Source organism: Passer montanus, unplaced genomic scaffold (assembly GCF_014805655.1).
Source record: "Passer montanus isolate IOZ18808 unplaced genomic scaffold, ASM1480565v1 scaffold2, whole genome shotgun sequence".
Classification (NCBI taxonomy): domain Eukaryota; kingdom Metazoa; phylum Chordata; class Aves; order Passeriformes; family Passeridae; genus Passer; species Passer montanus.
In genome coordinates this window covers 17,620,968-17,635,743 of record NW_024366591.1, presented here as the reverse complement: position 1 = coordinate 17,635,743, position 14,776 = coordinate 17,620,968, and the positions used below count along the sequence as shown (strand labels likewise).

The 14,776-nt window shown below is 44.3% G+C and overlaps 2 protein-coding genes across 5 annotated transcripts in view; one reads left to right on the top strand and one right to left on the bottom strand.

Annotated features, from left to right (window-relative positions):
- PHACTR2 (phosphatase and actin regulator 2) overlaps positions 1-8,084 on the bottom strand; it is a 132,055-nt gene extending 123,971 nt beyond the window's left edge. For all 4 annotated transcript variants that reach the window (XR_005627227.1, XM_039706822.1, XM_039706827.1 and 1 more), the window contains exon 1: positions 7,928-8,084. Coding sequence is in view for 3 of the 4 variants with exons in the window: in XM_039706822.1 (XP_039562756.1) it covers positions 7,928-8,069 (142 nt within the window). In the remaining variant the exon portion in view is untranslated. The remainder of the gene's footprint in view (positions 1-7,927) is intronic.
- A 678-nt stretch (positions 8,085-8,762) lies between these two features.
- Positions 8,763-14,776, top strand: part of FUCA2 (alpha-L-fucosidase 2) — a 13,972-nt gene continuing 7,958 nt past the window's right edge. Inside the window, exons 1-2 of the mRNA XM_039706947.1 lie at positions 8,763-11,502; positions 13,930-14,117. Of these exons, the coding sequence (XP_039562881.1) occupies positions 11,294-11,502; positions 13,930-14,117 (397 nt within the window). The 5' untranslated portion in view covers positions 8,763-11,293. The remainder of the gene's footprint in view (positions 11,503-13,929; positions 14,118-14,776) is intronic.

Below are 14,776 nucleotides of genomic sequence, written 5' to 3'. Positions count from 1 at the left end.
AGAAACCTCAGTTAATTTTTTGAAGTGACAATTTACCATTTTGAAATTTTTTGTCAGATATTTCTCCTGAAAATGAAGAAATATGCCTGAAATCAGGATCTACAGAAAAAAGGAAAAGTTGATTTTCACAAAACTCTTATTTTATCAGGAAAAAACTGCATTCAAGGAAACTTAAGTTAACTTAATAACTTTAAATAAAGTAAGGATGATGCCAGAGTCCATGTTTCCTGATCCTTGCCACTGTGCCAAGCTTTATCTTAGAAAGGTTCTGGAGCACTTCTTCAATCCTAATACTCAGCAATTCCTCCTTTTAGAATTTTTAGGAGATATTTTACCCTTTCCCAATGACTCCTTAACACTGAAGGAATCTCTGCTTGGCCTGTACAAATTCTGACCTTTATCTCTCTGTGACAGACAGAAAATAAACTTACTGTGTATTTATTGATGTTATTAATTGCAGGTGATTGCATTATTATTTTACGAACTTAATGTCATTAATTGGAGGTTCCTAGTCCCTTCACATCTCAGTGCATTAGACCCAGATGGGCAGGATGCAATAACCTCACAGGTATCTAACCAGATCCTCAACAGAGGATCACCCAAAGGCTATCAACACAATATAAATGACATTAACTGGAAGCTATGGAGAATGCAGAAAAGAAGTTAGTAGGAAAGAGGGGAGTGAAAGACAGGGCAGAAGGTGAAAGCAAGAAAGAGATGAAAGGGGGAAAGATGAAAGGAAGAAAGGAAGAAAGGAAGAAAGACTCTTATTTCCAGTATAGTTTGGATAGGAGCTACCTGGTAAAGGTGCCAAGACAGAGCTACTGACTGCTGCACCCATCTAGGGGGAAATAGAGTGTGGTGCTGTGCAACTGGGCAAATTCCCCAAGTGGGAGCCACGAGGACGTGCCTGATGTTAAAGGGAAACAAAAAGCAACTGCTTTTAATGAGAGTCCATCCTCTCTAAACAAATTTTCTTCTGGATACTGTAAATTGTACAAATGTTAGAAAATGTGGGCCAAGCTACTGTGCACATATTTAATTCAAAAAATTGTTAAATGCTACATTATCTGGAAAAAAATCGTAAAAATATTATCATTATTTTGACAAGATTTTTAAAAATATTTTATCTCGTGTGAAGTGTTGCCACGCTGCCATCTGTGGTTGAATGCTTCCTCTTCCACACTTCCCTCCCAGCCCCACTCTGCTAGGGCCTGTATTTCTCTGAATAGAGCCAGGCGTGAGAAATGTGAAGGGCAGAGCAAGATGTGTCCGAAACATGTATGAAATGTGAGAGGAATGGGAGAGGGTACAGAAGTGTCTCATCAGCAAAGGATGCAGTGGTTTAAGGTGCTCTTTAGCTCCTCTGTGGAGCACTCCCTCCCTCCACCTGAGAGCGTGGCCAACGTCGGCTCTGCAGCTTCAGGCTGAATTAAAGCAGGGCAAACACTTCTGAGTCCATGATACTAAATGCTTGATACTGATAAAATCTACTAATATTTCACTGTCTCAAAACTCAAAAATCAGGACAACATCTAAGGCACAAACAGAATTTATACAGCACACCACCTTGAAAGTCCAGTTCTGCATCAAAACCTCACAATGGGGAACAAGTTTTCTCAGCTCCCCACCAAGGGAAGTATTGACTGCCTACAAACTCTGCCTGCATTTCAGGAAAATTACAGTGCTTTTCACATGAATGAAGAGCAAGGGTACCCCTTGTTATTGTGGGGTTTAAGACTGACAATTTCAAAGATAAAGTGAGAAGTGAATGAACTCAGAACACTGAAGTCAGGATTTTCTATTTTCTTCTGGATATTTTTCCTTTTGTGCCACACGGTTTGTAGCTGAGAAAAACCAATTTCTGCATTTGTTAAAAGTAGCAACATGCTAGGTAAAATGCTAGGGAAAGGGAAGAAAAATAAAAGATTATCACTAAAAATATATTTGCTTTATGATAAAGGCTATTTAATGAGAGTTAGTGAAAATTCAGAAACATAACTAGTATTGGTGGGATTGAAAGCTGAACTCTTACAGGATTTCTGGCACTGGAAAGATTATGATTTCAAAAAGCCTATTTGAATTTTAAAAAGTAAATTCTTCACAAACCTTTAAAAAACCTGCTAATTTTCCCCAGCCTTTTGACCATAAGTTGTGTCTGGTTTTTCAGGAAACAATGGCAAAAAGAGAAGGACATGCAGGAGTGGGGTGGGAAAGAAAGATAAACTATTTATGCTAATGATGGATTTAGCAAATTAAGCATTTGATTTTAAAACCAAAACAAAAAGTTTTTTAGAACAAGTTGCTTACATTCAGTAAGAAAAGAAGAACAATTTTTCTTCAGCTAGTCTTTGAATCACTTCTTTAGCCTTCATATTTGACATGTGGTCTGATATTAAGTGGTTACTTGCTAGGAGCCACAGAGCAGCAGGAAGTGCTAAATGCCAAAGGGCCTTGAGAAACTAAAACACACTCAGCAGCAAACCACTGAGCAGATCTCACCATCAGCTACTGGTCTACCAGCTGCAAAATATGCATTAAATACTCTGCTGCAGTTGTTTGGAGTTAAATTTCTACTTAGCCAACCATGAAGATTATCATCATGTGTAATTTTTTTTTTTTTTTTTTTTAAGACTGAGCCCAAGTCTGAACATATTATTATAAAGGCTTTGTCTGAGAAACTATGCTATTTGTAAATGACATTTAGAACACATGGTTTATATTTGTAAACCATGGTATTCCCAGGGTTTCCCCTTTCATGCTTAATCAGGCTGGGCTAATAATAAGAACCTATTCCAATTATTCTGCAAGAGTTGGTGGGGAATAATGTCTTTTAGTCCAGAATGAAACAAGCAGGTTCTTATTTTGTGTATATTTTGGTATAAACTCGCATTAGAAATGGTTGACTATATTCTGGCACATGCTTCTTCCCTATATTCCCATCTATTTTATAAACTGAACTGTTTTTCAGGCAGACTTGAACTTTGTCAGTGTATGCAGCACAAATGATTCCTAAATTTTTCCTCAGCATCATTCTGAAACTACAAGTTACATGCAAGGTTGACCAGGATGGGATTTAACATTATGACATGATGGCCAAAATAGATTATTACAAAGTAGCTGCTTCAGTTCTATAAGCATAAGTCAAATTTCATTTGGTTATGCTTGTTGCCTTTTCCTGATAGTTTGAATTTTAAAATTGATGCAAAAATATAGTTTGAATTTTAAAATTGCTGCAAAACTATTAATGTGAACGTCAGACAGGATACACTAACTCTTGGTAATGACCTAGTCATGCTGAGTCGAGTTTCTAAATCCACCCAAATTATTATTTGTCTTAATTTGTACTATTGATTTCTACCAAAAAATGTCTGCCTTGGGCTTCTTGCAAAATTCTGTACTTCAATTTATGTTGTAAACAAGTCCTGCTTAATATGATGGAGAATCACGTTTTCCCATAACTCCCATATTTTCATAACATGTATCAAAAGCAGCTGCTTTATTTATCATGTTCTACCACAGCATGAATATTCTCCCTCATCAACCCCATCTTAGGACTGAAAAACAACATTTTCCTAGCTCCCAGACAGCTTGGTAGGGCTCCTTGTGTATATGGAAACAGGAATCTGTAGTTTTTTTGGGAAATATGAGTACAAGTGCAGAAGGAAATACAGGCCCATTTTAACAGCTACCTATCTACCCACCCAAAATTTACCTTTTCCCCTAGATTCCACACTCCCAGATAATCAGGTCAGTGGCTAGAGCGTATTCTGGGTTTCACCCTTTCTATATGCTTAGATACCTTCAGCTGTCAAAAATGTGTCCTTTGCATCAACCGAGAATTTTTTCAATAAAAATAGAATCTGCCATTTGTTAAGTTTGCAATGTGGGTTACTCTAATCATGAAAAGTTTAAGTAAGTCCAAAGATCATAAATTTTCTTCTCATATAGTATCAGCCACTTTGATGCTCTGATCACTACAAGAAATCTTCCCCAGTTCTTCACTTAACTGGAGGATTTTAAGCAATCTTTTCACTCACCCTAATTTGGAGTTAGCAGCAGATGGCATCATAGATGTCACTTATTATAATTTTGAATAAATTAACCCACAAAAATAACCAAAATCATCCTGGGATGTACAAGTTTTGAGACAGGACTGCCATTTGCATTCAGGCTTTCATTTTCTTCTTCAACCCAACATCTGGGCTAAAGCCTGAGGTACTGATGAATTGCTGTCTGAATTCTTAAGTAGTTTTTTTTTTTGTCTATCAACAGAAGGACTCAAAGAACCCCATGAAAGAAATGGAAAGATGCGTGAGGAGCTCAGCCTTCCACCTGAAAGGTGCATTTCTCACTAATGGAACAAATTATCTGAAAATTCTTGCTGCCAAAGAGCAAGACCTCAAGAGGAACTGCAATATTTCGAGGGCATCAATCCCAGAGCAGAGACATGGGCGGTTTTCCGACTTCTGATCTGAGCAGTAAAGTTCCCTTTTCACCAAGATGTACCTCACCACAGACCTCACCACCTTCGGAACAAAGTGCAAGGCTGTACAATAAAACCCACAACACTAAAAAGAGAGCGAACTGCAAACTGCACGGACATGCAGATCAATGCAGATAAAGAGCAGCACCGTAGCAGCGGAGACCGGTTCCTGAGGGCTGTCACAAAGAGAACACTGCCACTGCTTTGCCATCGGATGTGATGTGAAACAGCACCTCTTCCACCCTGCAACCCAGGACCCACAGCTCATGCTGAGAGCTTCCTTCAGCCCCACAACCACCAAATCTAGGTTTTGGATGAGTTCTGGGAAAGTGTTTGAACAGGGTCTTTTTTTTTCCAATTGCAGTTCCATCCCCATCTGTGTTAGACACATTAAGAAACTCGACTAAATTGATCCACCTTTAAGGTGGGTTTAAATCTAGTCACTAAACATGGAAGACTGCTTAAGGGTACGTAATTCAAGCAGCTTTCTGCAAGTGGCTCTGGTGGTGGCCTGAAATTTTAGAAGAGTACTTTTTTTCCTTCATTCATCTCCTTCAGATGCTCTGACAAACCAGCCAGCTGCCAGCTGGGGCATACCACAATGCTGAAGTGATGCACAAGCTATGCCTGCCACAGAGGTATTGAACTTTGCTAACATTACACCTTTTCAGGGTCTAAATCCAAATTCTAGATCATGCCACCCATACTTGTGGTGAGTATCACTTTATTCCTCCTAGGAGCTTACCACATATAGAAAGGCCTGACAAAACTGTGGATGGGGGTGATAGCCACAAAGAGAAATGAAATCATCTTCTATGATAAAATCATCTTCTATACTAAAAGAAAAGTGCTAGTGGTCAGCATTAAGAAAAAATCCTGAAAACATATTGTTCTCACGCACTGGATGGCAGCTAATGAAGTGAGATGTTGTGAAGGGATGCCAGGAAGTTGCTTGTGTCAGTGTGTAAGAGCAGCAGAAGAAGGAGTGGGGCTAAGGAAGCACAGGCTACATAAGCATGGGGACCACCTGAGCAGCCTCACTGCTCTATCAGGATACATACAGTACTGACCTAGAATAATAAACAGATACATGCATTTCATGAACCACTGCCAAAGCTGCTTTATAAAAAGCCATTATATTTCCCATAGATAGAAAGGTCTCCAAAAATACTGCCTTTTAATAGATCCTACATTGAGGATGGTGGATCAGGAGGTGGTAAAATAAATGACAGTGTGAACCTCTACAGGGGCACCAACCCATCACTGAAAGAGCGTGAGGAGACATCTCAGCACCACTCATGTCAGGTTCTAGAAAATGGAAACAAGTATGCAACAGAAGCTGCCAACAGTTGCAAGTGACTCAGTCTTGGAACAGGTATAAAGCAAACATTTTGCAGGTTATTTAAAATGCAAATTGTTCTTCTATACATGCAGCTGTTGGAGCACAGGTAACATCTGATGTAAATGAGTCACCTACTTTAATCAAATGATATAGCTAGAGAAAAACGTAGAAGAAAAATAATGACTCATATTGTTTCTTCACATTTCTGTCCCCATTACAGTTGTCCTCCAGGTTACTAGGGGAATGAAAAAGCAGGTTATTTTAATGGCACCTCAGTATAAAACCAATTCTCTAACCACCATATTAAAAATTAAACAGCTTTGCATCTTTAATGCATACTTTTCTTTTTGAAGACAGAATCAACAGTTGTGTGGCCATATGTATGTGTTTTCGTTGTGTCTAATGAGCAACTGGAAAAAAATATACAGGAACCAGCAAGGGAGAAAATACACAATTAAAGAAAATATGACAAAAAAAATTAAAAACAAAGAAAGCAATACTTGTTCCTTACTGACAGGAAGCACATCCTCAAAATTAAAATAAAAAATCAAGTCAGGCAACAAGGATGCTAATATGTCATGTGTAAGAAAATACAAATAACAACACATCTTTGAAAACACTGTCATTTTATCTCCACTAGGTTTGCCAGTCTCTCATAATGAACCCAGCTCATTGTCAGGTGTCTTTGTATTTAAGCCACCAACCAACACAGTCTACATTGATATGGTCTCAGTCTTGTCAGCCCCTGTGGGAATCCCCTGTGGGGATCTCTCTGGATCCAGGGGTGTTCACATCCAGTCACAGGGCATTGTTCATGCAGCACTCTCCAGGCGGTGCTGAAATACACCTTATGCCTAAAAGTAGTCCTTTTTGAAGCACAAGAACCTCCCTGTCCCAAATGTCCTTCACCATAACTTTTAAGCAGGCACGGAAAAAGGTAAAACAGAAAATCATACAGAAAATGGCACAGAGTTGTTTTTGCTAGCAGCCTCTGGCCCCATAAGCTGAATCTACTTGCTCCTATGTGACTAAGTAATTTTCATTCCCTCTCTCCTCATCAGGCGGGCATAGCTGTATACTTGATCTTCCCCAAGCAAATGTTCTGCTTCATCTTAATATTCCCTGAGGAACAAACATAAGAGAACATTGTGGTCCATTGCAGGCCCAACCAGGCACTGCACGGTCCTGTGCTGCAGCAGAGAAGGTCCCTCAGTGCACTCTGGAGCTTCCCTGATGGTGTTTCACGGGTACCTCTGTGCAGCAGTGTGTGAGTGCATCCAAAATACCAACATCCCCAGGGGGTGTGTGCCTACAGACTTCTAGTCAACAGAGCAGGGCTGATTTGCAACTGGGCAAGAACACATTTTCAAAATGTGCTCAGCCCTACGGAGACCGGAATTTCATTTTCCTTAGCAGTGCCCTACCTCTGGAAACAGACTGAGTAAAGCAGAGCCCAGCCACTTTGGCAGGTTTTGAGTTTCTGCACTGTAAACTAGGACCCTCACTTCCTCTCATTTTATACAGCAAAGTTTCTCCAAATCCTGCAGGAAGCCTACTCTGTCCCAAAGGACCAGCTTCCACCCCCAATCATCCTGTGCGCACTAGCAGGGATTCACTCCTGAAGGAAGATGGTGGGATTCTGACTTACACATTGGCTTTTCTCACCTATTAATATCCCGAAGCAGATACAAGGGCACGAGGTAAAATTCTGACATGCAGTTGAAGTGTAATGTGTGAAGCAGCAAGATGAGGGGTTTTGATGTCCTGGCAATACACCCTGGAGCTTTCCTGAGACTTTTCTGCCCTTGCAGTCGGAGATGCTTTGGCAAATGGATGTGCAGCCACAATGATATCAGGATTCATTCATTCATTTGTGTGAACATGGGTATAAAAGACTGGAACTCTCCAAACATCAAGGAGAAGATCAAGCACCATGTACCCCAGAAATCCACACCACGTACCCCAGAAATCCACACCACTGGCCACCGAGAGAAGTCCTACATCTGGGAGAGCAGGACAGGATATCTTTCCCCATATTCCCAAATTCAGCTCTGCTCCGTGGTGTCGGACACAAGGACCCTTCCCTCCCTCCCCCTTACCTGAGCCGCCCACGTTGGACCGCAGCAGGCAGGTCCTCCGGGAGGAGAAGGAGGAGATGTCGCTTTGGGAGCGGCCGCGGGGACCGGGCAAGGACCAGACGGGCAGCGGTGCTGTCCCGCTGCTCCCTGGCCTCTCAGCCATCGTCGACGGGCAGCCGAGAAGGGCAGGGAGGAGAGAAGAGGACGGAGAGAGGCGGCGAGGGAGGGGACAGGGAAAGTTTGCAGAGGAAGAGCCGCCCCTCTCCTCCGACCGCCCCGCCGGGACGCCGGCGGCGATTTTGGGTCTCTGGGAACATAAATTTTGTGTTTGCACAAGAGCAAAGCAAAGTGGGGGGCTGGGTGCGCAGATGCATCCGTCCCCCAGGGTGTCTTCATGCTCCCGCCATTGTATGACATCGGGGGGAAAAGAAAAAAAAAAACGGAAAAAAAAAAAAAACGGAAAAAAGGGAAAAGAGAATCAGTTAAAAAGAGCCGAGTAACCCACACCACCACTTCTGTTTTGTGTAACAGGCTGCCCTCTCCCCCGCAGAGCCGGAAGGTTGCACAAGGCACCGCATCCCTGCAGAAGAGCCGCGAGAGAGGCGAGTCAAATATCCTCCCCAACCCATCACCTCCCTCCCCATCTTTCTTAAGGATTGGGTTGCATGTCAGAGACTTAACTAACTTCGGCAGGAAGGTACTGCCTTTCAGATCGGTCGCACAGACCCAGGCAGAAGCAAAATCAAGCTTCATGGTTTCGTTTCCTGGTGTTTTACAGAAACCCTTTTACAACAAGATGCACCTTTAAAAGGACATTTAGTGTTCACATTGCTTCTTACAGACAAGTCATATTACATTCTACCTTGAATAAAATCCTCTCTGCCCTGCAGCCACAATAACAAACACAGAAAAGACCGCGCCCTATATTTTTAATGCATCCAGAGTTGCATTATCTAGTTATCCAATGTGAAAGTTGCTTTCAGGCTGCATTTTAACAACTACGACTCTCCAGGTCTGAATCAAAACCTATCAAGCCTGAAACTTGTCCACGTGAAATTCAGTTTCTGATTTCTGCTTTCACCCAGGCAAGGGAGTGCCTTCATCTCAACGCCGAGCCCGTGCAGGTCCCCAGGCTCAGGGGTTTTGTGATCTTCCCAGCAGTCACCCTCCGCATTTGTCGAAGCAATTGATCTGGCACAGGAGTCTCGTATGTCAGCCATTAGTCAGGTCGAAAGGTCTTTTCTGCTCAGCTTCCCTCAGGGGATTGCCTTCGTTATTTCCTCTTCTTCTTCCCTCTGCTGACAGAGCAGCCTGCTCCTTCCCCAGCCGCAGAGCTTTCCCAGCGGACTGTGCTGTGAGAGGGAGAGGCACGGGCTCCTCGCAGGGCAGGGCAGGGCAGGGCAGGGCAGGGCAGGGCAGGGCAGGGCAGGGCAGGGCAGCGAGCTCCACGCTCACAGCCCTCGCAGGGGCCCGGAGGCTCCATGGCCACACAGGCAGGAACGTTGTACCCACGCTTAGAGAGCTTTTTGCAGCACACCAGTCCTGTGTTATTTACAAAATCTGACAATGCGCTATTTTTATTATTTACCCTTTACAGCTTGCATCATTACAAATGTGATTGTACACCAAAGACCTTTTTCCCCGACAGGGATTTCTGTACCTGGGTGTGTGTGGGCTGGTGACATTTTCTGGACCTGTTTATGCCTTAATCAGAAGTGCACTCATCACTGCTATTTACTGAAATGTTTGCCACTTTTCTTTTCCCTTTTTCTTTTTCTTTATTTAAAGAGGTTTGTTCAAGTTCAATATTGAAATACACGGTCCCTGCTCCAAACCTCACCAAAGTTTATGGCAGGTCAGCGAGCTTTGGGTCAGACCCTGACTTTTTTTAACATCATTTTTTCTTCCAAACATTTTGAGCACCAGAGCAATTGTAGCTTTCTCACACTGTACAGAATGTATGCTTCAAAATTTCCACATTAAGGAGCTGTCTGCAATCCTTTGGTGTGATCAAAAAGGAGAACATGAAGAAATCGAAAGATAAACTAGAAAGGACACCATACAAGAGGTCAAAGGCATCTAAAGATTCCTTTTGAGAAGCAAAGTGACACCTAAAGTGGTGAGGGGAAAAAGAAGACATAAAGTAGGTCAACGGTGAATGTAAAAGAGATATGAAGAGGCTCCTGCTGTAATATCAAAGTGCTTTGGTAAATCAGAGTAATGTGAATAGTCAGAAAGAATAATGTGCTGGAAATCACAAATGTTTTTTATCTGCCTGTAACTTATTATATTAATCAAGGTATAGAGATGAAAATATTACAAAATCACGTACATCTTGTTTTCACAGCCCTTTAAATGTTTTTTGAATTAGAGGTAGGTAACAGCTGTGGTTAATGGCGCTAGAAACTGAAGCTCTATTTCCATAGAACAGCAGTAAAGTATACGTCCTTTCCAGTTGGAGAGAGATTCATTCAGCTGCCTGCTCATTAATTTTTGACTGTTCTGATGAGGTTGCTAAAGGAACTTCTATTTGTGGTGCTGATTATAAAAAGTTAGTATTTGCTGATTAAACCAAATTATTTCACAAAGTCTGTCCCATGGCAGCTGGGGGTTGAAGTAAAAACACAAAATTCAGGCATCGGGAAAAACTGGAGAAGCACCAGTGCGGGCAACAAATTGCTGGAAGATGTATATTTTAAAGTATGTGCCTGCCATCCATGATCTGCAGCACAAACGCCAAGTGTCATCTACTGAACTGAGGCAGCTTCTGCACAGGCCACGCTAATGATCGGAGAGAAATGTTTCCTTGACAGGCTTTGGGCCGCCTCTCTGCCCGGGAAGCCCACGTCCAAGTCTGCTGGAAGGAGCTGCACAGCGATGTTACACCCTGTTTTTCTTGGGAGGGCGAGGGAAGCTGAGCCTGTGGTCGGAAGCAGGCGGGAAGGACAAACCCAGCAGGCCGCCGAGGCCGGCTCTGGCTGCAGCTCCAGGGCTCGGGCCCGGGTCCGGCTGCAGCTCCAGGGCTCGGGCCCGGCTCCGGCTGCAGCTCCTGCCGACGCCCTCAGGCCGCTCTCGGGCGAGGCTGACCGGGCGGCCGGGGGAGGAGCCGGCGGGGCGGGGGAAAGCACGGCGGCATGTCGGCCGAGGCATCAGCCAATCACTTCATTTTCTTAAAATCCTTAAAATCCAGGAGGCAGTTTGTGGCCGAGCTGCCAGGTGGAGCGGCTCCCATGGGGAAGAGCCCCCGGGCGGGGCGGGGGAGGAGCGAAGGGGCAGCAGTGCCGGCTGGGCTCCGCGGGGCCCCGCTTCTTTTCCCTTCCCCGGCCCGGCCGAGCAGCGCCGTGAGCCCCGTCCCAGGGAGCCGCGTCCGGCCCCGCCGCCTCCGCCATGTCGGGCGCGGGCGGGCGCGCCGCGCTGGCGCTGCTGCTGCTGGGGCTGGCGCTGCTGGGGCTGGCGCAGGCCCGGCCCCGCTACGAGCCCACCTGGGGCTCGCTGGACGCCCGGCCGCTGCCCGCCTGGTTTGATGAGGCGAAGTTCGGCGTCTTCATCCACTGGGGCGTGTTCTCGGTGCCCAGCTTCGGCAGCGAGTGGTTCTGGTGAGCGGCAGCCAGAGCGTTCTGCTCGCAGCCGAGCCGCTGCGGCGGACGGGCCGTGCCGGCGGGCCCCGGGCCCCGCTGGGGAAGCGGCGCTGGGAGCAGGCGGGGATGGTGCGCTGGGCCCCCGCACTGCGGTGCTTTGGGTTGGAGCCCCTCCGCAGGCTGACCACGGAGCGCAGGGGTGCGGGAAGAGCTCTGTGTCCGCCCGAGCTCACGGGCTCCATGGCGCAGCTTGCAGAGGAGGTGGAGTTTGAAGTGGTTCTGCTGTGTCTGAGCACCTGTCTGCCCGGCCCCAAAAACTGCTGCATTCCTAGGCTGAAGTGACTAAATTAAGCAGAGAGCTGGTAGAGCTGAGAGAAGTGCCTTGCAGCACAACAGTGTTGGTGAGAGGTGGTTGGTGGAGTGGCCGAAAGGGACCTCCCCAGGACCACCATGGAGGGATGGTGAAGGGGTCTCCCAGGTTATTTGTTTGGGATCTCCCAGCCTCTGGAGCAGCCTTGTGCACCTGCTGGAGCGCTGTGGGAATCCAGGAGCCCATCGCTACTCTTGCTTGGCAGGCAGCCTTGCTGTTTTCTTGTGCACATTTTGTGCTGCTGATGGTTTTCTTCTCTTTTTGTACTGTTTTACTATTACTATTATTCAAGAATGCTTTGCACTTAAGAGAACCTGAAGCTCTGATCCTTCAGATAATTTTAGTTTGGAGGCTCAATGAAGTCTTTGTTCTGTGAGTGTTCACTGGTTCAGGCCCTTTGGCTGTAAACATGTTTTTGCTGTCACCTTTCCATGCTCTGCCAAGTACTTCCTGTGAGACTTCAAGTGAGACACATTATTATTTGCAATATGAAGATAAGGGTAGCTTTGTGGCAGAGCCATGGCCAACCTTAATTGCAATATTTGCAAAACAAGCCAACACGTATCTAATCGAACCAATGTTTTCTGACACCTTTCTTTTCAGAATTAAGGCCAAGTGTTTCAGCAGGGTTTTAATGTAGAGTACATTTACTAATAAACTACTTTTAGAGCCTCACTCAGAGTGCTGTACTCTGATAGTGGTGTACAGGCTCAGGATGCAGCATTTGGTTTTTGACCCCAAAACTCTAATTGCTTTTTATATTCCTGTATTCTCCTATCCCATGGCAGGTGTGGGTCTAGAGCTGCTTTACGGCCTTTGACAGCTTGTGCAGTCAGATGACTGAGGTCCTGTATTAGCAGCATCAAATGGAAGGTCACAAACTGTTATCACCCATCCTGTGTGCCTTCCCTCAGAGCTCCACAGCCTTAGTAAGGATGTTTCTGGAACCTAATCCTGTCAGCATGGAAGTGTTCATGTTGGCAAACCATGTGGCTGTGGGAGAGAAGCAAGGTTGTTACTTTTTAATTTAAGAAATTGCATACTTTGAAATCAGATGGGGTTTTGTTTGTTTTTATTTTTAAAAATTAATTTGTTTTGCTTTATTGTTGTTACTTCCTCTGCCCCTGGCTCTTTCAATGAGGAAAGCTGTCTCAGCCTCTTTCTTTTTTTTTTTTGTCCTGTTGGCTGCCACAGATTGTGTTGGTTTATGCTGAAGTGTTTTTGGGAAGCTTACAACAATATTCACACAATGGCCTCAGAGAACTGAGGCTGGAGTCCAGCTCAGGACAGGAGAGAAAAATTAATTTCAAACATTCAAATTCTGGCCCGTTTTATTCCTTCACTTACAATCTATTTTCATATAAGTCTAAATTTGACAAGAGGATTTTTGCTGCTTGGTTTCATTCATAGGAAGGTGACAGAGGTGCATTTGTAAGTGTGTGATGTTCTTTCGGGGCAGGTTTTGGTTAGAGGACGTGCCTCTGCTTGCAAGCCTCAGGCGTGCAGAGTCTGCAGTGACCTGGTCACAGCTCTCTGCCCTGGAGCTGTGGACATTGTTGCAATTGTGTAGAGGGCTTGGGACTGTCAGAGAGGTAAAGCTGATGATCCCCATATTTGTGAGTAGCAGGGATTGCAATGCTGGGGGCAGAGCAGAGATGCCTGATGGCTGAGGTGTGAGACTTGAGGAGGTGAGACATGCAAGTCCAGAAAAAATGCATTTCTCATGCCTCCTGAGCTGCTTACATAGACTGTCTGTGGTCTCTAGTACAGTTTTGGGATTTGGTTATTGACCAAGACTGTCATTTTTCCATTCTCAAAGTGTAGCTGCTTTTTTCATTGCTTCTGAGACCTTTCCAAAGTGGAGTGCAAAGATGTAGAATATGGACAAGTAAGATAGAAAAAAATTAAATCTTTGCTAATCAGTACTCTTCTGGAGCAATTTTGTCTTATTGTCATTGTTATGTACCTCCAATGCCTCTACCTCTCAGTGTTAAATAGGAGCTGATAATTTAAGTTCTCTTTTCTTTATCTAAAAATGTATCAGCAGACATGCTGCTTTGTTCTGTATTTTGTAGGTGGTACTGGCAGAAGGAAAAGAGAGAACCCTATGTGAAATTTATGGACACAAATTACCCACCTGGCTTCAGCTATGAAGATTTTGGTCCTCTGTTTACAGCAGAATTCTTTGATCCCAACCAGTGGGCAGATATTCTGAAGGCTTCAGGTGCAAAATATGTTGTTTTAACTTCAAAACATCATGAGGGTAAGTGGAAGCTTCGTGAATGTTGGTAATTGCTGCATTTCTGTCAAGAGATGTAAATGCACGCGACTTTTCTACCTTCTAAGAGACATAGAAAAAGTCAGGCAGGCTTACCTGCCCCACCACAGCCAAAGAGGAAACAAAAACTTCCCAAGAAATCTGCAGGTGTTTTCCTGACTCTTACACAGAAGCTGTAGCCATGGAGTATCTATTGCATATGAGGAGCAATAGATTGTGCTAGTGTTCTCTTGCTGTAGGTATGACAGACCAAAGTGGTGGTGGCAGCTGAGCTTCCTGCAGTGGCCACAGTTTATTTTTTATTTCTGTGCAATATATTGCTGAAGGAACAATAAAAGTGAATTCTGCACTGTTTAACATTTGGAGAGGTGCTGTGAGCAGACAGTTAACAAACTCCTTTGGTTTCTCCAAGGAATTTAGGAACATGTTCCAGGAGTCAACTTCAGATTTAGGATGGTATACCTCTTTCTGATGTAGTGTACAGAAGCCAAAACCTTGAACCAGATCTGTAGTTTTAGAGGCACAATTTTTTTTTAGCACTGTAATTGTAAGGTACTTTGCAGAGAAAAGTAAAGAAAAAGAAAGCTTCTGTAAGGAAATACAGTAGCAAAGAGAGTATAAAACATCAAGATATTCTACATCTA